Below are 27,918 nucleotides of genomic sequence, written 5' to 3'. Positions count from 1 at the left end.
ATGGCGATCATCACACTGTTTATGCTGGTTGGTGTAATCCTCTGTCAGGATGCAGGTATGTGGTTCATAGGATAAAACATCATATGCAATTGCAAAGTTCTTCATGATGTATTTTAGTGTTTATTTTCCATTCACTGTGAAGTTGAATGCTATTGTCTGTTGAACTATGGCTTATTAGTTGTAGGGATAAATGATATGGAACGGTGCGTTGGACCTCGTCCGGATGCTGCTAGCACAACATGCTTGGTAAATGCAATAGCGGTAAGTACTGTTGTATCTATGAGATATGTCAATTGCTGCCCAGTTTTAAGAAAGACTCATTCATTAATTCAAATATAGTTTTGTGCCAATAATATGTTACTGCTGAAACTGGATTTTTGTCTGTGCTTTACTCCGTACATAGATACAATGATGTGGATTTTGTAATCAGGTTGGATTATTAGGGGGTCCTCCTTTTTATATGTGTTTTTCTTGTCTGTCTCCTATATTTTGTCCTAAGGTTATGTTTCCCTGCACACACCATAGACCACATTCACAGGCAGATGGTCCAAGCTACACAGTTCCAGTTGTATGCTTGCTTCACAAATCCCAGAGATGATTCCGAAAACTAGATCTGTTTCTTTGGGTGCTATTGGGGGAGGGGTATTGGAGTATGAAGTGTAACCAGTGGTAGTGTGGGTTTTGGGCCCAATTGCAAAAATATAATTTCCTCCATCCAGGGCCGGTGCAAGGCTTCTCAGCACCCTAGGCAAAACTTCAACCTACTCCCCCCCCCCCCCCCCCCCCAAAAAAATATTTTAGATTATGTGGTCATCCAATCCCCGTGACCCCCTCTCCAACGCCCTGGGAAGGTGGCCAAGTCCCTTGGTTTTTCCTGGAGGTCCTCTGCACCCTCCCCTTTGCCACCCACAACAGGGTACAAGGAAGAGGGGGCAGCAATGTAGGAAGTAAGGGAAAGTATAGAGGTGAGGTCTTAGAAGTTCCACAGCCACCACCTGCTTTAAGTACAGCAAGGATCCTCAAAGACAGCCTTGTTTTTTGATTTGCAGACTTGGTGGCGCCCCCCAGATCCCGGCGCCCTAGGCAGCTGCCTAAAGCTGCCTAGTGGTAAAGCCGGCCCTGCCTCCATCCTAATCCAAGATTACAATATGCAACCATAGGCGAATCTAAGGGGTGATCCGCCACGGGCAGTGTGCGCACATGTGCGAGTGCACGCAGCTCCTCCCATGGTCCTTTGCGGAGTTTGAGGGACGGACGCCGGCTCCCTCCGTCTGTCTGTTCCGGCCTCCTGCAGTTCACTTGAAGGACAGAGAGTGACGCAGGGCAGTGGCGCCGGCGGGGATTCTTCTCTCTAAAACACCACTCAGTTCAATTGAATTTACATCTTATGCCAGTGATTGGATATCAGTAATGAATGCCTTGCATGTGACATATTTCTACACTAGGTAAAATAAATGTGCAAGTGGCATGGACAGAAGCTGAGAACAGAGCTAATGCAACATTTCAATATTAAAGTTAGGAGTAAGAGGGGAAGAGGAAAATGTGCAATGTGCACCATTATAAAGCCAGGGTGCACTGCAGGTGCGTGAGATTTAGAATGTGCCGAGAGATATGTTACCTCAGGTATTAGTGTGTTTGCCTAATTCCTATAATATTTAGCGAGTTTTAGATCTATAAGGGAGATGTATAAAAGTTTGGACAGAGAAGCAATCACCTCCTGACATGTCACAAGCTGTGTTTGAAAATGACAGTTAGAAGCTGGTTGGTACTATAGCTCTGTCTACTTTATTGCTCTCCAAGATTTAGGAGTACCCCTTTCAGACATACTACCCGGGATTTTAAACCCGGTACAATCTCAGGTTTTTAAAAATCTATTGCAGGTGCGCAGGACCCGGGATTTTAGTCGACTAAAATCCCGGGTAGAGCCATTTAGACATACACTAGTCCTGGGATTATACGCGTGCACGTGAAAAATTCTGAGATTTTTTGCGTATGTCTGGAAGAGGTATAAATGTACTCCACAGTCTGTGAAATGAGATGACATATTTTAGTGAAATTTATACCCCTTTCAGACATACGCAAAAATCCTAGGATTTTTCACGTGCATGCGCATAATCCCGGGACTAGTGTATGTCTGAATGGCTCTACCGGGAATTTAGTTGACTAAATCCCAGGTTCTGCACACCTGCAATGGACCTGGGATATTTAAAAACCCAGGATTGTACCAAGCTTAAATTGCCAGGTAGTATGGGGGTAATTCTGGTTTATTCGCTTGGATGCAAATTCGCACCCTTGCGAGTCAACCAGAACCCGCCCTGTGAATGGTGGTACACCCACTCCCCTTCACAGCGTGTGTTCACATGCAGGGCCTGCGAAAGGATGTTTAACATAAACATCCATTTCCAGCCTCTGTGTAAACACCCACATCATTCGCTGGTCGCCTACCATCGAATGATGTGGAACGTGCTCGCATATCTAAGTGACTCTCAGGTCACTTACATTTTCGTACACCCTCAAGAGGAAGTGGGCGGGCAGCTGACATCCATTGATGTCAGATGCCTGCCCCCCGGCAATCACGTCATGGCCCGATTACGATGGGAATGCCCAGAGTTTACATGGGAAAGCCCATGAAAGGCTGGGCAATCCCATGGGCGCGACTATTCGCCCACGCCCGCCCAGCCTCAGTCTTTGGTGCATGCTCCAGTGAACAGTCTGAACCCAGCGTATACACATGTGCAGAAATGCGGCTGCGCGTGTGCATACACCAAACATCAGCCCCGTGAGAACGAATGCTGGCTGCTAACAGACCAGAATAAGGTCCTATGTCTGAAAGGGGTATTAATAGGGTGAGAGATTCAGAAAGTGAGAGATTTGGTAAGAAATCTCCAGTGTTTTTAAAGCGGCAATCATTTACACTGCAAAATCAAACTGGATTAATAGTGTAAATGATTGCCGCTTTAAAAACACTGGAGATTTCTTACCAAATCTCTCACTTTCTGAATCTCTCATCCTATTACATTTCACCCTTTGGGCGAGATGTATTAAGCCCTGAAAAGTGATAAAATGGAGAGTGATAAGCCACCAACCAATCAGCTCCTACCTGTCGTTTTTCAAACACTGCCTGTGACATGGCAGGTAGGAGCTGATTGGCTGGTAATTTATCACTCTCCATGTTATCACTTTTCAAGCTTAGTACATCTGGCCCTTTATCTCTCTCCAAGGTGTTATGCATCTTCCCAAATGTTTTCTTTTTTACATTTTTCTCCATTCTCTGTTCATTTATTATTTCCCTCCTTTTTTTCTGTATATCAGGGTTGCTGACCCTCCCGGAATTCCCGGGAGTCTCCCGAAAATCGGGTCCCCCTCCCGGCCCCCCGGAAGGGTGGGCAACCCTCCCGGAATCTGGGGGACCCCCCGAATCACGGCATGTAAATGCCACAATCCGCGGGTCTCAGAGGAGGGGGCGGAGCTAAAATGGCACAATCGCGTCATTTTAGCCCCGCCCCCTCCATAGATATCAGTCATTTCTACTATTTCCCGTAGTGGGGGCGGGGCTTAATGACGTCATCGTCAAGCCCCGCCCCCCGATCGGGTAAGGAAAGTCTCCTCTCCGGGCTTCTCCCGGAGAGGAGCATTAAATAGTCGGCAACCCTGCTGTATATTCAAATAATTATTATTGGCATTGAATCCTATTGCAATGTATGCCTTGTATTCTTCATGCAACATGTTATTTCCTACTCTTTATATGTACTGTAAATGCGTGTTATTCCATTTGATGTCTAGGACTCATTGTAGTGATAACTGTGTTCTATTACACTGTACCTTAAAGAGGGTTATTTAAAAAAAGTGCAGAGAGACTTATTGTTGGGACGTGGCGTGTTCTCCGCTTTATTCTAAATGTCAGTGTTAAAACAAAGCTGCCCAGTATTTGTTCACTACATGTAAAAACAATCAGCACAGTGTTTTCACGGTGTGCAAAAAAATAAGTGCATTTGTTTTGAACCCTTGTATTGCAACTTGTTCCTTATTTTGGTATCACTCCATTCCCTGTTTTGTATTACCAATATCGTTAATGATATGATCGTGCATATCATATAGTGCAGTGGTTCCCAAACTTTGTGTCATGGCACCCTGGGGTGCCACTGCCTTGGGATACTTGCAGGGGTGCCTTGGGTTGGTGATTCAAGACCAATTCAAATTATTTTTGCTCAGTTTAATTAGCATAACCACTTTTTGTGGCTTCTAATCCTAAAATATGTTGACAAACAGAAGCAAATCATGTTAATCACTACATAGGGATGATACACAACACAATTTACTTAATTTAATATTTTTTTCCTGATTTTCTCAATAAGAAACTATTGGCCTAGGGGTGCCATGAAAAAATACTGATACTCTAGTGCGCCGTGATTCAAAAAAGTTTGGGAACCACTGATCTAGTGTGTACATACTATGGGCCTGATTCAGGTCCGTTCGCTAAGCAACATACTTTATTTATTTATTTATTTAGTATTTATATAGCGCACACAAATTCCGCAGCGCTTTACAGAGAATATTTGAACATTCACATCAGTCCCTGCCCCAGTGGAGCTTACAATCTATATTCCCTACCAAATGTACATGTACACACAGACATTCTAGGGTTAATTTTGTTAGGAGCCAATTAGCCTACCAGTATATTTTTGGATTGTGGGAGGAAACCGGAGTACCCGGAGCACCCCCACACAAGTACGGGGAGAATATACAAACTCCGCACAGTTAGGGTCATGGTGGGTATTGAACCCATGGCCTCAGTGCTGTGAGGCAGTAATGCTAACCATTACACCATCCATACTGCCCCATCCGCACATACGCTGCTTAGTGAGCAGGTAAACGCCAACCTGCTGAATGGCTCCCTCCCCCCGGAGCCCGCATCCCCTCACATGCAGTCGCTAGTGGGAGAAATCTTTTGATGGTCACATTATCATCAAATTAATTCTCTTGTCTTCGGTAGTAAAAGTCAGTCTTAAAACTGACATTTATTACAGCCACTGAGCGCTGAAGATGGCCCACAGCCCCTGCCCTCCCCTCTGCTTGTCAATCAGGACACCCCTATTGGACATAGGACCTTATGCAGGTTCACACACATAAAATACTGTGTGCAACCCCTCACCACTGCCCCACTGCCCCACACCCCCTGCCCGCACCGCAAGGAGCGAACCGGCCTGCGAACAAGCATTTCGCCATGCCTGCTCTCACCAAGTGGCTGCACATGTGCCTGCATGTGAATGCGGATGCACTGTTGCACATCATTGCACCACTGTGCAAACTCGCAGGAGAGCAAATGGACCCGAATAAGGTCTATAATGCGGAATGGATCGCTTAAGCCAGGCATGTCTAAACTGTGGCCCTCCAGCTGTTGTGAAGCTACACATCCCAGAATGCCTTGCTATAGTTTTGGCATTCCCTAATAGCAAAACTGTGGCAAGGCATGATGGGACTTGTAGTTTCAAACCAGCTGGAGGGCCATAGTTTGGACATGCCTGGCTTAAGTGATCCAACCTGAATTAGCCCCAGTGTGTATGTCCTATATTGCTTGTTTAAAAGTCCGACCTGCCAGTCACCCAAGGTAGTCCCTCCAGGACACCTCTACATAGGCTTCTGAGTGGCAGCCCATAAAAACTGTGTTCCGCACATGCGCAGTATGAGGACGATAAGGCGCATGTGCAGGACCCGGGACCCTGAATATGCCTCTGGGGACTGTTGAAAAAGCTGCCCATAGAGGCTGGGGGCCAGCATATGGGCAGTATCAAAGAAGCTACTGCGCATGCTCCGGTCCCGCGTCTGGGACCGGGATGGGTGGCGGCAGCAGCGGGGACAACAAGCACATGATGGAAATGATAGAAACTCATAGGTTACTTTGTGCAACTTTATTTAGCGGTTGATTTAGGTTGGTCTGCAAAAGTAAACTCCATTTAATGGATAAAACAGGGCTATTTTTCTGCAGGCTCCAGCAGGAACTGTGGCCCTTATTCTAGTTCATTCTTTCTGACAAAATATTTCTTAGATGGACAAAACCATGTGCACTGCAGGTGAGGCAGGTGTAAAACCCCACCCAAATCTAATTATCTCTGCACAAGTAACACCTGCCTCACCTGCAGTGCACATGGTTTTGTCCATCTGAGAAATATTTTGTCAGAAAGAGTGAACTAGAATAAGGGCCACAGTTCCTGCTGGAGCCTGCAGAAAAATAGCCCTGGATAAAACCATGTGCACTGCAGGTGGGGCAGATGTAACATGCAGAGAGATTTAAATTTGGGTGGGCTGTGTTCAAACTGAAATCTAAATTGTAGTGGTAAAAATAAAACAGCCAGTATTTAGGCCCTTATTCAGATCGGTGCGGATATTCCCGCATTCTTACGGAGCGGTCCGCACGCCACGGTGTTTTGCCGCATGCGGCCATCGTCCGTAGAAACGCCCACGTGTACTCCGCATTCGGACGGACTCACTCGTTAAGAACAGGGCGTGTTTACGGACGACATACAAAGCATGCGTGTGCGGGAGAAACACTCCGATTCGGCACGGTATCACAGAGTATTACAGAGTATGCTCGGGAATACCGCATCCGAACGGGAGCCAAGCGGTGCTACCGCACGTAAGCGGAGTATTTACGCCAAAAAACCCACTATGAACTATCTTCTGCAAAACATCACATGACCCACTTATTCAATTACCTAGCCTCATAAAAAACAGCTTATTTGGAATTGGAATCAATTAGATTCCAATATATCCTTACAAGCATGCCTAACACATGCATAGCCCACATTAACCCTTACAGCAATGTAAGTGCAATGGTTTCTATTACACCCTGTGTCAAACATTATAAACAATCTACACATATACTATGTAAAGTGCAAATAAAACCGACAACTGTGAACTTGCATAAACATTTTATTAACATATACATTTAGCAAAAGTGAAAAACAAATAAATTAAAATTTAAAGCAGCTGGTCTTTCAAGTCCTGCAGGTCAGCTTGCAGGAGCCGGAGATGGTGCTCAACTCTCATGAGGGCCCCACGCACCCCCTCATCTGCCGGTGTGGTGTCATCTGTGGGCATGTCAAAGGGGCCAAAATTAGTCATGTTATTCATGCATACATTTCACATACTACGACATAAATTGCACAAATGCTAGGTGACATGTGTGTATATATATATATATATATACAGATATATATCTATCTATGTAGACAGATAGAGACACACATAGATAAATATATATGACACATACATATATACATACATGCAAACTTATTTGCTACATAGTGTATTTTTGGCCCTCCACCCTTAACTCTGCAGAAGACATAACAGTCATATTGTTTCTTCGCAGTCACAACCCACCCATGACTAACCAATGACAAGCAGGTCATGGCCTCCGTCAATAAGAACTTGTCACAATCTGCTCACTCTAAGTTCAGTGATGGTTGGTGGCATGGGAGTTATGCAAATGTCAGGAATGCACAATACACATCCTCAAAATCATAATTCTGTCTAAACCAAACTACAATTCTGTGAGGGACAAAAATAAATCAGAACTACAGGGGGGGTTTAGGTAGAGGAGGCTCCTGGGACACTGCCAACTTGTGACTCCATTCCAAGGTAGGCCGGCCCATACTCCATTTCTAGCATACATCCTACAGTTGATAAATAACATTGACCAACAATATAGATTCCACTATTTGATGGGTCATAATCAACGCTTGCAGCAGGTGAATTTAATCCACAAATGAACCACTCATCCCTTTACTCCAGGATCCTGTTTAACTACAACGGTTATGTGGCATTCAAAATGGAGCTCCAACCCATCCCACAAACCGGTGTAATTCAGAGGTGTCCTGGATGAAAGGGATGCCTTGGACACCCCATCTAACCCGTACCTGTATCTGTAGCTACCCACTTTGGGGTCTATATGAATAGTATGGGCCCAAAATTTTGTTATCAACACTGACACATAACAAATACCTGTACAATAACTTCATGAATGATGCATTATGTTAACATACCAATCTCCTGAGATTCCGGGGCCTGGCACGCCTCCTCCCCATCGTCATCCGACTCCTCCGGGGCAACCGTGGCCTCCTCAGACCCCTCCTCCTCCGCCTCCTCCTCCTCCTCCTCCTCCTCCTCCTCCTCCTCCTCCTCCTCCTCCTCCTCCTCCTCCTCCTCCTCCTCCTCCTCCTCCTCCTCCTCAACCCACACCTCCTCCTCCGCAACCAACACCTCCTCCTCCGCAACCAACACCTCCTCCTCCGCAACCAACACCTCCTCCTCCGCAACCAACACCTCCTCCTCCGCAACCAACTCGGCTTCAACATCCTCCTCCTCCTCCACCACCATCTCCTCCTCCTCCACTTCCTCCTCCTCCACCATTGCCGGCACCTCCTCCTCCTGGTCTTGGCCCTCCTCCTGTGCCAGGGCTGCCTCCGCCTCTTCCCGGGCCTGTTGTGCTTGGGCTCGTGCTGTGTGTTAGAAAAAAACATCATGGTCAATGTGGGGTCATTGGGGCACATGTAGTAATCCATAACAAGACATATATGGAAGGGTGATAATGATGGCAAACTATGCAGGAAAGTAGCTCCTTACTGTTAATGGATTCAAAATAGTGACATTTAAATTAGTATGTGATTGGTAGTAATTTGTTCACACATTACAACCCAGCCATTTATCACTGTGTAACACATATTAGATCTGGCACATTGTATGCATCAGAATCCTCAATGCTATGGCATTACATATAAAAGCCACATGACTGCATGTTAACCAGGAAGAAGCACACATAACAGTCTATGGACTTTTAAACCCATGGACACCCACTTATCATGAGACACATTTTATTGTTTATATATGCTATGTTGTAAGTGCGAAATTTCATAGCTAAAATACTCACATTCCGCAATTTCGCCCCTTAGTTGTGTCAGCAGCTGGGGCTGGCGCCTGCGGAGGTCGGACCACCGCCTCTCCAGCTGCCCGAGGGACCTACGCACCCGAGTGCGGGCGTAAATCCGGCGCCCTGCCGCAGCGTAAGCCCTCCGCTTATGGCGGTTGGTTATGAAGGGCCCCGCACGGCCCAGCCTTGTCTCCATGACGGAGACAAGAACTCGCAGCTCCTCATGCGTGAAGGGTTCTGCCCTCCGTGTCTCCGCCATGTTGACAATGGCATCTATCAACCAATCAGGTGGTGGCATTGGTTGATCACAGTTATTTGTGTTAATAACTTTATTGTTCATTTTTACATTAACAGCGTCTCTGCGCCAACACAAATGGTGACAAATTCGCATGCCTTCAAAACCGTAGTGTTGATGTATGGCAATGAACAAATCTGATATATATAAAACACAGTGTGTATGCACTTAGCAAATCCAATGACGCCTCGCTCCGCCAAGCAACGCGTGCTATAGCTTAGCAACGCATAGCTGTAGTTAGCATTATTTACTCTATGCATCTATGTGTATGCGTACATTTATGTGTAAAAGACACATACACACACTTGCAGGTATCCTGAGACCACCATTATCCAACAGCCCTGCCTGCCTGCCTGCCTGTCTGCCTGCCTGTCTGCTCCTTGAAATGTAGAAACATGTGAATAAATTCTAATATCATATATATAGATATATATATATATATATATATATATATATATATGCAAACAAATCAGACATCAACACATGATAAAATCCCAAACACATTACAGAAGAAATCAATGTACTCACCAGTCATCAGGGATAGTATCAACTACAAAAATGAAGATAGAACAAACACATAAGATCCCTTGTCCAAGGTCTAATAATTAGCACCTATATAGAACTTCCCCCAAAACTCTTCACATATGCTAAATATCTCCTATTTCTTTGCCATTAGGAGGGCAGGCTGGCTAATGTTGGTTTTGTAACACTGACAACTAACACACCGGACTTATTTGAAGGGGTGATTGTGACTAAAATGGGTGTGTTATGTCAACTCAATAACATGTACCTGAAGTATCTTTGCGCCACAGAGTCCCGCAGCTGGTATCCCCTCCGGCATTCAGGGGCGCGGGATGGCCGCATGGGCGGATCTTGCGGCTCAGATGGTACCTCCCACTCCTCAAAGGGTATCTCACGCCGCACAGCAATGTTATGCAAAAATACACACAGGCCCACGATCCTCGACACCATTTCAGGCGCATATTGCAAGTCACCACCAGTGCGGTGGAGCACTCTAAATCGACCTTTTAAAAGGCCAATTGAGCGCTCCACCACTTGCCTGGTGGCAACATGCGCCACATTGAATGCCTCCTGTGGGCCCGGTGCTGGGTAGCTGTACGGCGTAAGTAGCCAGGGCGTACATGGGTAACCGGAGTCACCCAGAACCCACGCATCACGGCCTTCCAGCTCTTGTAGTCTTTGCCATATCCCGGTTTGTCGGATGACATGAGAGTCATGGGCACTTCCGGGAAACTTCGAGTTGAAGGCGAGAATTTCCATGGATGGGCCACATACCACCATCACGTTCAGTGAGTGGAACAATTTGCGGTTCCTATATATCTTCTCACTTCGAGATGGAGGCACAAATGGTACATGGGTGCCATCCACAGCCCCTATCACATTAGGGAAGCCAGCAATTTGTTGGAAGGCGTGCTGGCTTCTGCGCAGGGTCTCGGGGGCAAATGTCATGGCCATGAAGTGCCCCTTGCGCCTGAACATGGCCGACGTCACACGCCTCAGGATTCGGCAGAAGGCCGGCTGAGATATTCCAGCAAGTACTGCCACTACTTGTTGGAACGATCCTGAGGCGCAGAAATGCAACACCGCCAGCAGCTGTGTGTGAGGCGGAATTGCTGTCGTGATCCCGTGTAGAGGTTCCAAATCGCTCTGAATTAGGTTGAGCAGATCCAGAATTACATTTGGGGGTAACCGGTACCTAGTAAGTACCTCATCATCGGGCATAGCAAACAGAGTCACCCGTGTGCGATAGATTCTAGCACGTCCTGGCCTCCTTGGGCGACGAGTGGGGAGAGCCGCAAGTGCCCTTACCCTCCTCTCCATGTAGCGCAGAATAGCTTCTGCAACCTATAAAGAAATGAACATAAATACTGATGCACCTATGCACATAATGGCCATATCCCACTACAAATTGATTTGTAGCCTTCAATACGTACAATAGATGGGCGCCCCGTGTAATCCCGCAGATCCATTTGACTCTCTAATGATGACACAATAATATGAACTCAATACACACCGTCCAAAACACACAGATAAAGGTGTCAGCATTTTTTGCCAACATCATGTACTATGAGACATTTCATCTATTGCTGGGACATGTTGTCCTGCAATAGATGAACCCACACAGGTTTAAGACCTGTGAGTGAAATAGTGAACATGTGACATGTTGCAATAATGATACACACACTTTGCTGGCCCAACAATCTGTAGGCAGTGAGGCAATGGTGCATACCTTCATACACTTACATAGTGAATGGATATCATATCTACAAGGAGCATGGAAGAGCTTACCTTAGACCCTGACAAGTGGTGATCTGGAGACAACTGATTCTACCAGCAACTCACTATTTATAGGGCTCTCACATGTGTTGTCTATAACAGTAGAGATGAGTATTGCCTGACTTGTGGCGTGGATTCTCTAAGGGAATGGGCTACTTTTAGCTTGCAATGAAACGCCATCATACGACAGTAGTCATGAATCAAATGTCATGTCATGCTAGCAAATAGCATGTGTATTGTGCAATAGTCCCAGGTGTATCCGAAGATTCTATGCAATGTTATCATTGGTGACCAGTATTTCATTTAGAACTTTCGCCAGGTTTTCCACAATGGAATTTCCGCCACCGTATGCGGCGCGAAAGAACAGCGACGTACGCTCACGCACGGAACGCAGCTGCCGCTGATGTCCGCCAAACAGGATACTCAAACAGTATAAAAAGGGGTATTACAGGGTGACAATGTTGTTGCTAACATGTCTGGCTCCCAACCAGAGTTAGACCCAGAGCTCCAGCAACTTTTTGCCAAGCTGGACTCCAGCACCACCTATGTGCCACTGCACATGCAGGCAGTGGGTAATGAGGAGCCTGCTGGCCCTTCTACAGCAGGCCAAGCTGCACATGACCATTCGACAGCAGAGCAACCAACACCTGGCCCTTCTGCAGCAGCCCAACCTGCAGCTGGCTCATCTGCAGCATCAGCAGATTTGTTTGGAACACAACAGGGGACTTCACAAGGTAGTACCATGGCCAGCACTTCAAGTGCAGCGACTGGTGCCAGGGGGCGTGGCCAGGGACGTAGCAAGGGGCGAGCCAGTGCAACAGCCGAACCACCAAAAAAAAACAAGGCATATGAAGCACAGGAGCTGGCCATCCTGGTTCCCCGAGCACGTGATTGGATAGAGTGCCCATCCGAGAAGCTGACACACACACGCCGATGGAAGATTTGGGAACAGATAACGGCAGAGATTAATGCAGTTGCGCCACAAGTTCGTGAGACGGACCATGTGAAGAAGAGGCAAGTTGTTTTGTCATACATGTGCCCAGTAATAGCCAAGTAATGATTTAATTGATGCTTATATGCATTTTGCAAATGGCACATGAGGTTGTTACGATACACATACATTATTGCCATGTTATTTCCTTGAGAGTCAGAGTAGGGTGATTGTGAATGTGTATTGTAACGGTTGATATCATAGTTGCATGTAATATTATATATGGGACATTAATCACATGTTGTAAGATGTAGCACATAGCAATGGCTGCAACAGCTAACATTGGGAGTGACATGTATTAATATGTCAACTTACATTGCAGGTGGCAGGACTTCAAAACCAACCTGAAGAGGAAGATGACCAAGCGGTGGGACCACAGCCAGACATCTGGGGCCGGCCCCATGCCATCAGGGCTAGAGCTCACCCCCCTGGAGGAGATGGCGGAGAGCTGTATCTCAGTTGAGGAGATCAGGGGGGTGAGCACGATGGATAGCGAGGCCCCAGCTGAAGTGTTTGCGTCTTTTCTGGAAGGTAAATATTGGTCATGCCATAAACTTGTGCAAGTAATTATCGTAGAATGTCTCCTAATTGTGTTTATCTTTTCCCACAGACACCCCACCGCTTGGTGAGGACTCTGCTCAGGAGGTGGAGGAGTCCGTGCCACCTGGCCCCAGAGGTAGGCCTGTGCAGCAGCAGGCATCGGGCCAAGCCGATTTGGCCGCCTTGGCCGAGGTGCTTGGGGACATCAACCAGCAGGGAGACTTGGCATCAGAACGGGTGCGTAGGACCGAGGAGATCCTGGCGAGCTTGGTCAGCACCCAGCAGTCCATGGCTGCGAGCATGCAGGCCATGGCTGCAAGTGCTCAGGTGCTGGCCGAGCAAGCCACCCGCCAAAATGATCTCCTCCTCCACCATAATGAGCTTATGGTGGAGCTGGTTACCAGCAACAGGGTCCTAATGGCATCCGTTTCTGGTGCATTACCAGCGGAAACACTCCCTGCTGGCAGGAGGGGTAGACCAGCCAACCCCTCCACATCATCTGCTCCACCTGCCCCAGCATCTGGGCGTCCCCGAAGAGCTGCTGCACAGGCCAAGGAGCCTACCAAGGCCAAACGTGGTCGGAAATGAACTTGTGGCCGCATTAATCTCTACCGTTATGTGTTCCCAAATCTTCCATTGTGCTGTGTGTGTCAGCTTCTTGTGTCCAATCACGTGCTGAGGGGAACCAGCTGAGCCCTTGCTTCATATGTCCTTTGTGGTTCCCCTGTTGCCCTCTTGTGCCTGGCATTACTGTCAGCTGTACTTGAAGTGATGGCCATGGTACTATCTGGTGAAGTCCCCGGTTGTGTTCCAAATGAGTCTGCTGATGGTGCATATCAGCCAGCTGCAGGTTGTCCTGCTGCAGAAGGGCCAGGTGTAGGGTGCCCTGCTGGAGAATGGTCAGGTGCAGCTTGCCCTGCTGTCGAAGGGCCAGCAGCCTCCTCATTTCCCACTGGCTACATGTGCAGTGGCACATAGGAGGTGCTGGAGTCCATCTGTGTGCTATTATATTTGTGTTTTATTATTATTTATTTTGCTGCATTCCTGGCATGTTGTTTATAGTTTTGATGTTTAATTTTATGGTCATTGCATGACAGTGGCATTGAGTGTGACATGAATATAAATAAATGTGTTTACTTTACCCAAAATGTGTGGTTTCATGAGTACATGTCGAATACACATGTGTATTGCTAGTATTAATATTCTGTCATGTCAATTGTTAGCAGTTTTTAAGTGTCTGAGAAGTACAGCATATGTGGGGGATTACTAAGGTTTCCTTGAAGCAGCAATGGTTTCAATTAAAGCACTGACAAGCGTCCTATTAGTGAGTAATGAGTAAAGGAGTAGATTGTATTGGGTTCAGGTGTTAATGGTTGTAGTCATTAGGCGTACGTTCGCCTACCGCATGAACGAGTGGTGTCCGCAAAGCAATAGTACACTTGTGGACACCGCACATTTCAGCCCTTTTTGCTCGCGTGCATTCGGAGTGGTTTCCGAATGTACGCCCCCCAACATAAGTGTACTCCCCCGTGTCCGCCCATGTTTCCGCCCCGTTTTGCCCACTTTGAAACTACGCCCATGTGTCATTCCGCATGACGCCCATAATACGCCCCTATTTCCCGACTGATTGCGGTGACCAGTTTTGGACGGTCTTTGTCCGAACTGGTACCGAGTCAAGGCGTGGCACATGCGCGTAGCGTTCTACACGCATGCGCAGACGCCGTAAAGACGCAATCCGTAAGAACGCGGTAAAGTCCGCATCAATCAGAATAAGGGCCTTAGTCAGAAACAAAATAACTCTCCCAACTTTAACTCTCTCTGCACATGTTACATCTGCCCCACCCACATGGTTTTGTCCATTAAAGAAATGTGTTTGCCAACTAACCTTTATCTCCTTCCAGTGCCGGTGCAAGGCGCCGGAGCGCCCCAGGCGGGGGGGCGCCCCAGCGCTCACCCGCTCTACGGGTGGGGGGCAGGGAGAAATAAGGCCGCCGTGCTGCTCCTGGGGGGGGGGGGTGATGCGTGATGCCACTGACATTTTCCTCCACCCGCACCGTGTACAGCCGCTCAGCCGGGCAGCGCTGAGCACTTGGCTCACCCTCAGACGCTGCCCGGCTGAGCGGCTGTACGTGGTGCGGGTGGAGGAAAATGTCAGTTAACATGCATCGGGACTGAACTGCACACAGCGCAGCGAGCCCTCACTCCTGCCCGCTAATCCAGACCTCCAGCTCTCCCTCCTCTGCCGTGCTCCCAACTACCGCCCCCCAGTGGCCGGCGCCCTAGGCAAATGCCTAACACTGCCTAGTGGTGGCGCTGGCCCTGTCTCCTTCCAATGATTGGCTCATGTTCCCTTGTACTGTAATTTGTAATGTATAATTATGATACTTTGTTTGCCTTGTATTAGTATTTTGGTGTATGTGATCCATTTGTATAAAATTCTGTAATTGCTTATTCTTTGTTTCTGGTTGTGCATTTTTTTTCAATAGGCCAGTTCAGATGTTCTGTATACAGTTAAAGATTCGCTTTGTAAATATGATGGAGACAAGGTAAATATGATGGAGACAAGGTACTGTAAACCAGCTTAAGGTAAAAACCGCCACTGGTCGCACCTATTTACAATATATTATACACTATTAACAAGTGTGAAAATTAGAATTTGGCAAAGTGACAAATATCAAACTTGTGATCAACAAGACCTTTACGGATTTAGGGACCAGATAGAATGGATATATGTAGAGAGGTCACAGCGCAAAAATTACCACCAAGATATAATATTAGGGTCCACTTGACGCAAGACTCATATCACATATTTTTCCTTTATAAACACATAATAACAGAAAATGACATATAGTAAATAATAAAAAGCAAAGTACACTAATTAATAAAAAGCAATGCCCATTAATAAAGTATATGGCAGCAGCACACTATATAAATATATGTATGCATGTGTGTTTGTGTGTATTTATGTATGTTATGGATATTAACTTTAAAATAAAGAGAGTGTGGCGTCTATGGTCCTGCTAGGAGGGAAAGTCAGCCACAGAAGCGATATCAACGGCTTTCAATAAACTGTTTCAAACTTGCAGGGTGGATGAGGTGCCCCCTTAGGAGCAGGAGCCCGGAGGCAATTTACTTTTTTGCCTCCCAGAGTTATGCCTCCAAGTATAAGTGATGATTTTATAGTTACTGTTGAAGTCCTTGTGGAGTTCAATATGCAGTTTAGCAGCACATACTTTTGTACTGCTTTCGGATCGCATCGCACACACATTGCATGCATGCCGTGTGATGGGATGCGATCTAGCCCATAACGTATGCGATTCTCGCAGCATGATGTATGGGCACCTTTAGTGCAGCACATACTTTTTGTACTGTGCGATGCGATGCCCGCAGAAGTGCACATCGCATCTCACACTGCTATTGCAGGAGATAGAGGGGGCGGAGTGTTGAGGACTGGCAGTGGCACTGGCACAGCACACTGAGAAGAGGGAAGGAAGGGGAGGCGGCGCTGCTGCCTGTTCGTCATTTGATTGACAGCTGACAGGCGCAGGGAGCAATGGGTAGGTGGCGGATCCGGACATGCCATCCAGGCATTCACAGACAGTGCTACATGCCTCAGCGCAAGTGTCCGTGAGGAAGAGGGGGCAGGTCACAGGAGGAGGACAGTGTGTGCACAGTGCAGGGAGCTGCTCAGCCTCTCCAAACTGCCACCCGCTGTCAGACAGGCACTGCGGGTGGCGTGCCGGCTGTATGCACTCGTGGTGCAGGGAGCAGCTTTTTATACTGCCGCCTGCCCGCTATCAGACAGGCGCTGCGGGCGGCGTGCAGGAGGCAGTGACAGTGAGGGCTGAGGTAGCTTTAGAGCAGGAAGGGAGACAGCACCTTTTCAGCATGGCGCCTCCCTGTTTTGCAGGAGCTGCTGAGTGGGTAGCACTGGCCCTGAGAATGGAGGCCAAGAGCGGGAGTATAAACTTGATGCCGCATGTAAGAGGTCAATCGAAGGGAAACCAGGAGGCGTCATCTCCTAGCAAAGAAGACTTTTTCAATATGACTTTTTCTCTTGAATAAAATCTCCATTGCTAGCCTGATCGCCAAATATGGGGCGGGCCCTGGCATTATGTGATATCAGCCGCCCACCCTGAGCAGACATCGACCCACCTGGGTTCGCAGGGGAACGCACAGCGTTTCCATAGGGGTGCCCATAAAACGCTGAGCCTTCCCCTGCAGCCACCCTCTACCCGCTCTCAGCCCTTCAGTACCTGTGTAAATGCCTCACCGAAGCCACTCGCACAGGTGGTCTGCACATGCCCATCAAAAATGGGGCCAAATTCAGACCTGTAGGAACAGGTTTGAATCGGCCCCATTATTCTAATGCTGGCCATATACCTAAAGTTATATTGTCCAATCTGAATGGTAGGAACAGAAATCTGGGAACAAATGACAGTTGACCATTTGCTTTTTTCCCGCACACCCAGCATTTTTTTTTCTTGCCACTCCCAAAAAACGGTCAGTTTTCACCCCCATATGCCCCACTCAGTTACCTTGGAATCATCCAGCAAAGACAAACAGTAGCAGGAGTTCATTGCAGCACGGCCTTGCGCATGTGTACTGCAAACCATACACATGTGCAGTCTATCGATAATCAGACGCTGTGTGAATTTGCAGCCGTGCGATCAGTTCTGAATCAGGCCCCATGTTTTTAATCATAAAAAACATTACTTCAAGTATATACAGTGGCATAACTATAGAGAGTGCAGGGGATGCAAGTGTCTTGGTGCTCGATGGTGTGGGGGCCCAAAGGCAATCCCCTGCACCCCCTAAAAAAATGTCTGCAATTACTGCTGCCCCAGGATGAACTGTTTCCATACTGGAAGGGAGCAGGAGAATCCGCTTCTTCTACTGGTTCCCAGATGATAATAACGGAGCTGGTGGTATGTGGGGGATGGACGCGCACTGATTGTGCTTTTACAGTCAGTCGCCCATCACCAACGCCGCTACCAGCTACCGGATTTGCTAGTAGACCCGGCTTATCCTCCTCTAGGTAAGTAACTGCCGGGCCCTCAACTCAGCCTGCAAATGTCTCGGGGCAGCTGACTATTTGCTGCAGGGGAAGATAGAGAAGGGGACAGGTGTGACGGGTGTCCGGTCGGCTGCCACTGCAAGGCTCTTGTGCTCTTAGGGCAGGAGATTGGTGGTGCTGGACACCAATTCATAGCCATCAATAGCAGGTGTGTGCTCCTCATCACAGAGTGCATTGGGGGCCCTTTCAGAATTTTGCTATGGGGCCAACAAAGGTCTAATTATGCCCCTGAGCATATAAATTTAAAATTATTGCAAAAGTTTATATATTTACAAAACTGTTTCACTGTGAGGTTGTGTATACACTAAGCAGGCTGATTGCAGCTGAGTTGGTGCACTTACTGCATGCAGTCACTTGGGATGCTTTTATTTAGGGACATAACTAGATATTCAGAGGCCCCAGTGGTGTAACTATAAATTTAGCTCCCCCCGCCAAAAAGTTTGTGGCACCCCGTCCCCTCCAGGCTCCTCTCCAGCATGTTTCCCCAGCGTGTGACGTGATGATGTCACACGCATAACTGAGAAGCTGAAGCAGGAGAGAGGCAGAGAGACAAGCAGACACTGCTGCTTCCCCTGGCTCCGACGCATCACAGGCCGCCCCAGCACGCCCATCCACCTGCCCATCCTGTACACAGAAGCCAATAGTCGGCTCTGTGTACAGTCAATTGAATCAGTGGGGGAATTTGTCATCTCTGCCATGGCCCCATCTGCGCTGCGGCTGACTCGCCTCCAGTGCTCAGTCAGTGGGCAGCGGCAGGCAGCAGCATGTCAGTGCGTCGTGCGGGTGCTGGCACCCACACAGACCCTGCTGCTGCTTGCTCCCCCAAGCAGCTGCTGGGGCTGCCTTACAGTAGTTACACCACTGATAGGCCCCATAGCAAAAGTAATGGTGATAAATGTGTATAGCTAAGATAACTTATACAGTAAAGCTGGGCCCCCTTCAGCTCTGAGTCCCATATCAGCTGCACCCCTTGCACCTATATTAGTTTTGCCCTTGCTTGTATTATTACATGCTGAGTATAGTAGCAATACTGTTGTCCATCCGGGAATACTGGTTCAGGTCCTCTCTCTATACTCTGTCTGTGTGCAGACTGGGCATCCACTGTACTCTGAGGATTAGTCTCTCATTCCAGTCAGTCACTACCACAATTAGCACCGGCAGTAGCTTTCAGATGGTGTTTTCTTCCATAGCAGGCTTGCCTACCCTCCCGGAATTGCCGGGAGGCTCCCGAAAATCGGGTCCCCCGCCTGGCCCCCCATTGGGCACGGGCAGGCAGTCCCAGCACACCTCTTCCCTGCTGCACAAAATTACCGGGTTTTGCGGGTCAGCGGGGAGGGGCGGGGCTAAAATGACGCAAATTGCATCATTTCGCGTCATTTTAGCCCCTCCCCAAATTCGCAGACCCACAAATTACGTTATTTGACTGTCATGGGGGCAGGGCTGGATGACACTTGCCCGTCCCGCCCCCCTGACATGCTGCTGTCGGGCTTCTCCCGGAGAGGAGGAAAAAAAAGTTGGCAAGTATGTTCCATAGGCAGTTGCTCATCTGTGTCTCTATCCATCCCTCTCCTCTGTGGCTACCTATCTCTGCATAGGTGCAGCCCTGGTCAGTTAATTCAGCTCCTCTGTCACCAACTGCTATTTGCTTCATATTGTCCTTTTGTATACCACCCGACGACACCTTGAGCCATTGCAGTGGCTGCTGGGAATGGTGGTGGTCTGATGTGCTACATTGTGATGCACAGTGGTAGACATAGTACTGTACCTCACACAGCAGAGTATTACACAAACATACAAACAATATAATGTAATAATTATGTACATTGTATTTCTCATAATTACAGCAGGCCATGGATGATCAATTATGTGAAAACCATACTCGGGCTTTGAACGCCACATTTGTAAGTAAATGTTTCTGTATAAATAGTTATCAACATTATTAAATATGTTATATATAATAATAATAATATAAGTAGTTCATGTGGCAATGCAGAGGTATTCATTTGAATGGAATAGTGTTAGAGGCAGCTTTGCACTTCAGCTAGCGCTCAGCATTCCCCCTGTGAGGTACAGCCATGCACCATACATACTGGGGGGTTATTCAGATGTGGACATTCAGATGTGTTGCTTTTCATGCAACAAGGTGCCGATTATCGGTGATTGACAGTCTGATGCCATTTGGAGGTGGGAAGGAAGCAGTGATGGCATTTGCTGTTCTAAACAGAGTTGTGTTGCCACCTTTTTGGGGGAAGGAAAGAGGCCAAGGATTTCTGAGATTGCATGGTGATTTCCTGGCTTGCGTGTCCCCATGGATGCCGAAAGATGAACAATGGCGACTGAGTGATCCGAAGCTGCATCCTACAGACTTCTTCAACTAGCCTTCTCTGGAGAGCCATGGTGAGTCATGGCCAGTGGCGTAACTATCGTCCCGCAGCCCCCGCGATTGCGGGGAGGCGCTGAGGGTATGTGGGCGCCGGGGGGGCTGCGGGATGATAGTTGCCTTCTGCCGCCGGACCGGTGGTTTTATTTGCACCACCGGGTCCCAGCTCTCCCGAGTCCCGGCAGCCGCAGCGCTGTTCTAATACAAAAAGGTGACACTTGGAAAATGGCTGCCCCCATACCGCAGACAGTTTTTCGTCTGCAGTATGGGGGCAGCCATTTTCCAAGTGTCACTTTTTCATTAGCAGCAGTACCGGGAGAGCCGCCCGGGACCCGGCGCAGACGGATGCGGCCAGCCGGCCTGAGGTAACACACATACACACAAACACGTCACACATACATACAAACACACACACACAAACACAACCCCCCCTCCCCACCGCCGTACCACGGCTCCCCTCCGCTCCGTTTTTTTTTTACCGGGGGGCGCCTCCTGCATTGTCGGCAGGGGGGCGCCGAAAATCTAGTTACGCCGCTGATCATGGCTCACGAGGCTTATTATAATCTATTGTTCTCAGCTGCACATACAATACATAGAACAATGCAGTAGGAGATTAATCCTATTAAAGAGCTAGATGAGGATGGCTCTATCTGTAGGTTGCAGGTCAGATCACTACTGCAGAACGAGGCATCTGCTTGTAATAGACGCCTTCTGCTGCATCGCCATAAGGAGATATCGCTACTGCTTTCAAGGAAGCAGCAGTGATGGCATACTCAACCACCTCTGAATCAGGCTCATTGTCTTAGTTTGCCAAGTTGCAGTGTTGCGAGGTATTGATTCATTGTACTCTTCATCTGACAGCAGCTGACAGGTGCAGACTATACTTGCCTATTCTGGGAGGGTTAGGCAATAAAAAGGAGGGGTTAGGCACTAAGGGGGGAGTATTTTGGTTAGGCTGCATAACTTTATTAAATCAAATATGTTTTTACCCAGGCCAATGGTGGCATATCACCATGAGCAGTATAAGTTATGGGGCCTACACATGTAGGGATCACTCGGTATACAGCGCTGGCACATCACTGTGTGCTGAGCAATCTTGCTAAGCGTTCTTGCTCAGAATGCTTAACGTTGTTGCTGCGTATGTAGGCCCCTTTACACTTTCAAACTGCAAATCTCACACATTGGACATGCAGATGGATCTATCATCTTGACAATACTAAGAAAAAGACGTGCATCTACAGTATTTAGGATTACAGTAGGTGATATTTCGTGTATAGTTGTGCATCACTGCTCACAGTGTTGTATTATGACATTTTCATATAAAGGTTTCTTTTACATGAAATAATTATCCAAAAATTCTCGAAATCATGGGACTCAGCCAATATACAACAGTATATAAGAGAAGTAATGTTTCTCTCAAAATTAGTTATCTCCATATTTCACTTGTGGTGACCCCAGTGACCGAAATATCCGCTGCATAGGAGAGGTGACCCCCCCCGTAAAGATACCTTTACATGAGTATCCACTGTCCCAACAGTGTGAGTAAGGGTAAGCACCCACTACCCTAGAGCTTTGAACCATTGGCATCTAAAGTTCCCTGAAACATTCAGTGATTGTTGTCCTTCTGTTACCCTTTTGCCCCTCACAAACATTACCTGTCACCCTTGGTCAGCCCAGGAGGACAGCTAAAGGACCATCTGTGGGCTTACATTTTTCCAGCGCCTTGACTAACATTGTTTCACATTTGACTTGTCTATTTGACTTGTCTATTGGAGGACTTTTTCGTGGTCCTCATTTTTAGCAATAAATTGGCAATTTAAAGTAGAACAAATATTTAATTATAGATTTATTGTGAATGTATATTACTGTATATCTTTCCACTTATTTCACAGAGATGTTTTGGTTGTTACATTGATGCATTCTTAGGGGGAAAGACAGTGGTAAGTTTACATTTCTGAAATACATATGCAAAATAATCCTAGAATATAAATTTGTACAAGTCCTAATTACAGAATTCAATGTCCGACTTGGTCAAAAATGCCAAACAGATTGTAATCTTGATAGGGATGTGTCCTTCCTGGTGTAGCCTCTGCAAGTTATTAGTCGCAGCCCACAATGCCCTTTTGGGCCCCCATATCCAGTACAACCAGTTCCTGGATTATTTTGCCGCCCTGCACCAATGCGCACCGCCCCACCCCTCACTTGTGTCTGGGCAGCCTTTTGCTTTCGGGTGCAGGGAGGAGGATTAGCCGGCAAGACAGTGCACAGAGGAGGGGGAGCCACTAGGGACCCGCTGCCACATTGCCGGCTGCATCGCAAAGGGCAGCTCTTAACAAAAGAGTGAACGACTTTGCAATAATAATTGCATATGTTAGTGCATATGCAATTATTATTGATGCGGTAGCCGAGATTTGTGGCGGAGAGGGGCTACGGATGTTAGTGCATCCCACCCATAGGGAGAAAACACAAGTTATTGTGCTCAGTGTCAGTCTGGGGCATGAAAAGATCACCAGGAAATGCAAAACAAATCAGTGGAACAAACACGATGGGGATATGATTACAAATGCTGACGTGAGTGTTCGGTTGTGCTTATTTCTTTATTCAACTAATAAATCACTCCTATAGTCTCATTCATTTATAATTCATTAGATTAGTTTTAGAATGGCTTCTCAGCAAGTAAATTGGGAGAATTTATGCTGTTTGAGATGATGCCTATATAGCAGTGGTAGCCAACTCCGGTCCTCGAGAGCTACCAACAGTTCACATTTTCCAGACAACCTAACTGCTGCACAGGTGTAGTCACATGTGGAGCTAATTACTTCACTTGTGATTCTGTGAGGAGACCTGGAAAACATTAACTGTTGGTAGCTCTCGAGGACTGGAGTTAGCTACCCCAGCTATAAAGTATACTTCTTGAGCTGCCTGTTGATGTATCAAGTGAATAGTAACTGTGTATGTTATACCCCTTTTACACCAAAAACCCTGGTCGGACCCTGGTCTTTGAACACTGGAGTTTCCAGGATTTGACCCTGCTTTATACCCCATTTACACAGCATTTCGACCTGGGTCTGCACCATTTATACTGAACCTGGATCAGCCCTGCCTTTCCTTCTGGATGTCATTAAAAATGCTTGCTTGTTGCCAAGGGGGGTAAAATTGCTTGTTGCCAAGGGGTAGGGCCATTTTAAGAGCATTAGGGCAGCCAGGCAAAGCAGTGCAGTGGGGCATATATATATATATATACTAGGTGATTCATCGCGCCCTACCGGCGCTCCTCACACCGTCGTAAGGGGCTGCGCCCCCTTAATTTGTGAACATTTGTATATGAGAAAGATGGTTAGAATTGTATGAAAGATGCCTGTATTGCAACTTGAGTTATAGGTGAAATGTGTTAAATAGAGAGCATATGATTTGGAAAGGGGTGTGTATTGTTTTGTTTAATTAAAAAGCGGTTACAGAGTAAGATGTACATTGATAGTGTGGATGGTACAGTGACATTTGTGGGGGGGGGGGCTGTGTGTGCATTTTGTTTAGGTGTGTGTGCAATAGTATAGTAGGGTGTTTTTGAGTCAGCGGCTCCCTACTGGCGGAGGTCACGACACAGGAAAACAGGAGGCTGGGTAGTGATAGGGATGTGTGGGCATAAGGGGGACTAAAGAGGAGGGTGGGAGATACTGTGCAGCTTCTGCCAGTGGGTGAGGGTCCAGCATGGCAGTACAGGAGTACAGGATGGTGGCCCTGAGTCAGTGTCTGCTCCTACTGGGTGGGAGTTAGGGTGCATGAGAGCAGGAGGCTGGGCTATGAGGCATGATAGGGGCATGTGGGCAAAACAGTGTCAGCGACTCCCCAGTGGTGGAAGTTACGGTTCAAGAGAGCAGGAAGCTGGGTAGTGATAGGGGTGTGTGAGTATACGGGGGACTAAAGAGGGGCTTAGGGGTGCCGTGAATTGCGGGAGGGGCGCGGGGTGCTGTGAATCAAGGGAGGGAGGGGGCGCAGGTGTCCGCGAATTGCGGGAGAGGGCGGGGGTCCGCAAAGCGTGGGAGGGTGTGTGAATCGCGTGAGGGGGGGTTGCGAATTGCGGGAGGGGGGGTGCACGGGGGGTGACGTGAATCGTGGGAGGGGGCCTGATTCGCGGAAGGGGAGTGCGCAGGGGGCGTGAATTGCGGGAGGGGGGGCACGGGGCGTGATGAATCACCTAGTTGGTTATATATTCTTGTAGAAGGATGGTAGGATGTTGCTGTCATTCAGAATGCATTTACATAAACAGTAATAGTAGCAGTAAAAGATCTGACTTAAAACAACAAATGTAAAAAAGAACAGGTGTTGTATATTATATGGTTATATTGGTTGATGATGTCTAGGTTGACGTGCACATAGTTGTCACTGGAAAAAAATTGCCACAAGAAAAAATCAACACAGAAAGGTCAACACATGTAAATGTTGACATAAGTGTGGCACTTCATTGGTGTCCATGTCGACACATGAGAATGAATATGAAAACATTCAAAAAAAGAAAAATAAATCTTCAAAAACTCATGTCAACCTTTTTCATTGTCGACCATAGCCGTGCCAGTGTTTTGCATGTGCCATTTAATCCTGGGGTTGCCGTGAATTGCGTGCAGGGGGGGGAAGGAGGAGGTGAGGGGCGTCCGCGAATCACGGGAGGAGGGGTCGTGGGTGGATGCCGTGAATTGCGGGAGGGGGGGTCGCGGGGGGTGTGGGTGCCGCGAATCATGGGAGGTGGGGCACGGGGGGTTGCAGTGAATCGTGGGAGGGTGGGTCGCGGGGGCGGGGGTTGCCGCAATGACAGGAGGGGGGGTCAGGGGGGGGAATCGCGGTAGGGGGGGTCGTGGGGGGTGGGCGTACCGCTAACCGTAGGAGGGGGGCCCGGGGGTTAGTGCGAATCATGGGAGGGGGGGTCGCGGGGTGCCGTGAATCGCAGGAGGGGGGGTGTCACGGGGTGGGGCCGCGAATCGCGGGAGTTGCGGGGGGTGCCGCGAATTGCGGGGGTGTGCTGCGAATCTCAGGAGGGGGGTCGCGGGGTGGTGCCGGGAATCGCCACAAGAAAAAATCAACACAGAAAGGTCAACACATGTAAATGTTGACATAAGTGTGGCACTTCATTGGTGTCCATGTCGACACATGAGAGTGAATATGAAAACATTCAAAAAGTGAAAAATAAATCTTCAAAAACTCATGTCAACCTTTTTCATTGTCGACCATAGCCATGTCAGTGTTTTGCATGTGCCATTTAATCGTGGGGTTGCCATGAATGGGGGGGGAGGTGGGGGGTGTCTGCGAATTGCGGGGGGGGGGTCACGGGGGGTACCGCAAATTGCGGGAGGGGGTCGCTGGGGTGCCGCAAATCGCCACAAGAAAAAATCAACACAGAAAGGTCAACACATTAAATGTTGACATAAGTGTGGCACTTCATTGGTGACCATGTCGACACATGAGAATGAATATGAAAACAATCTTAAAATGAAAAATAAATCTTCAAAAACTCATGTCAACCTTTTTCATCGTTGACCATAGCCGTGTCGGTGTTTTGCATGTGCTATTTGATCCTGGGGTTGCTGTGAATCGCGGGGGGTGTCCGCGGGAGAGGGGGTCGCGGGGGGGGTGTGCCATGAATTGCGGGAGGGGGGGTCGCGGGGGTGGGTGCTGCGAATTGCGGGGGGGCGCGGGAGTTGCAGCAAATCGCGGGAGGGGGGTTGCGGGGCCGGGGGGTTTGCCACGAATCACGGGAGGGGGGCAGGGGGGGTGCCGGGAATCACGGGAGGGTCGCGGGGGGTGCAGGGGGGATGGGCGCGGGGCGTTGCAGCGAATCGCGGAAGGGGGGGATGCGGGGGCTGGGGTGCCCCGAATCGCCAGAGGGGGGGTTGTGGGGGCTGGGGTTGCAGAAAATCGTGGGGGTGCCGCGAATTGTGGTAGGGGGGGTTCGCGGGGGGCGCGAATCGTGGGAGGGGCCCCGCGAATCGCGGGAGGGGTGGTCGCAGGGGGGCTGGGGGCCGCGATTCACGGGAAGGGGGGCGGGGGGAGGGGGTCGCGGGGGGTGCCGCGAATCACGGGTGGGGGGTCGCAGGGGGGGTGCCGCGAATCGTGGGAGGGGGGTCACGGGAGGGGGGTGGGGTTGACGCGAATCGCGGGAGGGGGGGCGGCGGGGGGCGCTCACCTGGTGTGTCTGGTGAGTAGCTGTGTCTTTGCTGGGTAACATGGGGAGGCAGAGGGTGTCTCACTGGGCTGGTTCTCTGTCATGTGAGTCAGTCATGTGAGTCAGAGGCTCCACCCAGCGTTAGAGAGTCAGACACACTTTGAGTGACAGATGTAGCCAAATATATAAGAGATATATATATATATATATATATATATATTTTTTTTTTTTTTTTGGATATATAATATATATTTTATATATATTTTATATATATATATATATATATTATATATATATATATATATATATATATACTAAACATCGGCACTCACCTTTCCTAGTTTTGGGGTGCCCTATGGCTTGTGACCACATTGTTTAAATACTGATTGCCTAGGGGCCCATAATGCTGTTAAGATGGCTCTGCCTTGAACATGAGCATTAGGAGCTGCTTGTTTGGTACTTTATCTCTCTTCACTTTATTTAAACTCTGATAAATCTAGCCCTCAATCTCTCTGCAAGCCTTGATAAATCCCCCCCTTGTGTGAGTCACCTTCCATGCATTCTGTTAATTGGAGTAACTAATATTATATACTGTATATGTGTATATGTTAACAATATATTCTGAGAAAACTCGATCAGGGCTCATCTCAGTATCTAAATAATGTTTTAATCTCATTCTAGGAAACCATGACCAGTGGTGCGGGCAATTTGATAGAGGCACTTGAACGACTAGTAATAGACATTTTAGTAAGTTGTATTCATATTCTCTTTTTATGTTGATGTCATAAGACCTGTAGCATTTTAATAATACCATTCTTGTTTGTGAAACATTTAGGTGGAAATGTAATAGGATGAGAGATTCAGAAAACCAGTCTGATTTTGCAGTGTAAATGATTGCCGCTTTATAAAAACTGGAGATTTCTTACCAAATCTCTCACTTTCTGAATCTCTCATCCTATTAAATTTAACCTTTAATTATCTTTATCGTATTCATTGCATGTTTGTTTGCATGCATCCAGTTGGTAAAATACCAGTTGGAAAAAAATATATAACAGTTCTACATCAGGGTATATAATATGGTTCATAAAAAATACCAGATATTGCTGTAGCTGTGAGTAACAACATAAAAACAATATCTATTAATAATAGCAACAAATTACCATCAATGCACAACAATTTACATACAGACAAAGAAAAACAATAAAAATCACATGACACTAAAATATGGCAGTGTGCACTGGATCACCGCACTTACAT

General features: G+C 47.8%; 1 protein-coding gene across 1 annotated transcript; it reads left to right on the top strand.

The window, feature by feature from the left end:
• Positions 1–27,508, top strand: LOC146027285 (uncharacterized). Its single transcript, XM_083158220.1, has 7 exons — positions 1–55; positions 179–261; positions 15,537–15,596; positions 19,972–20,028; positions 22,400–22,447; positions 27,343–27,408; positions 27,497–27,508. The coding sequence occupies exons 1-7, from the start codon at positions 1–3 to the stop codon at positions 27,506–27,508; spliced, it is 381 nt and encodes a 126-aa protein (XP_083014346.1).
• Positions 27,509–27,918: the final 410 nt, after the last annotated feature.

The sequence above is a fragment of the Crinia signifera genome, chromosome 8 (assembly GCF_055691185.1).
Source record: "Crinia signifera chromosome 8, ASM5569118v1, whole genome shotgun sequence".
Lineage (NCBI taxonomy): Eukaryota > Metazoa > Chordata > Amphibia > Anura > Myobatrachidae > Crinia > Crinia signifera.
Note: the sequence above shows the minus strand (reverse complement) of the source record. Positions and strands in the feature narration are given on the sequence as shown.

What these genes read in the sequence shown, in the direction of transcription:
- LOC146027285 (XM_083158220.1), top strand. Translation starts at nt 1, where the DNA reads ATGGCGATCATCACACTGTTTATGCTGGTTGGTGTAATCCTCTGTCAG. An exon ending in GTAAATATGATGGAGACAAG is followed by an intron (nt 15,597 to 19,971) that starts GTAAATATGATG and finishes TCATAATTACAG; the next exon opens with CAGGCCATGGATGATCAATT. An exon ending in GGGCTTTGAACGCCACATTT is followed by an intron (nt 20,029 to 22,399) that starts GTAAGTAAATGT and finishes CTTATTTCACAG; the next exon opens with AGATGTTTTGGTTGTTACAT.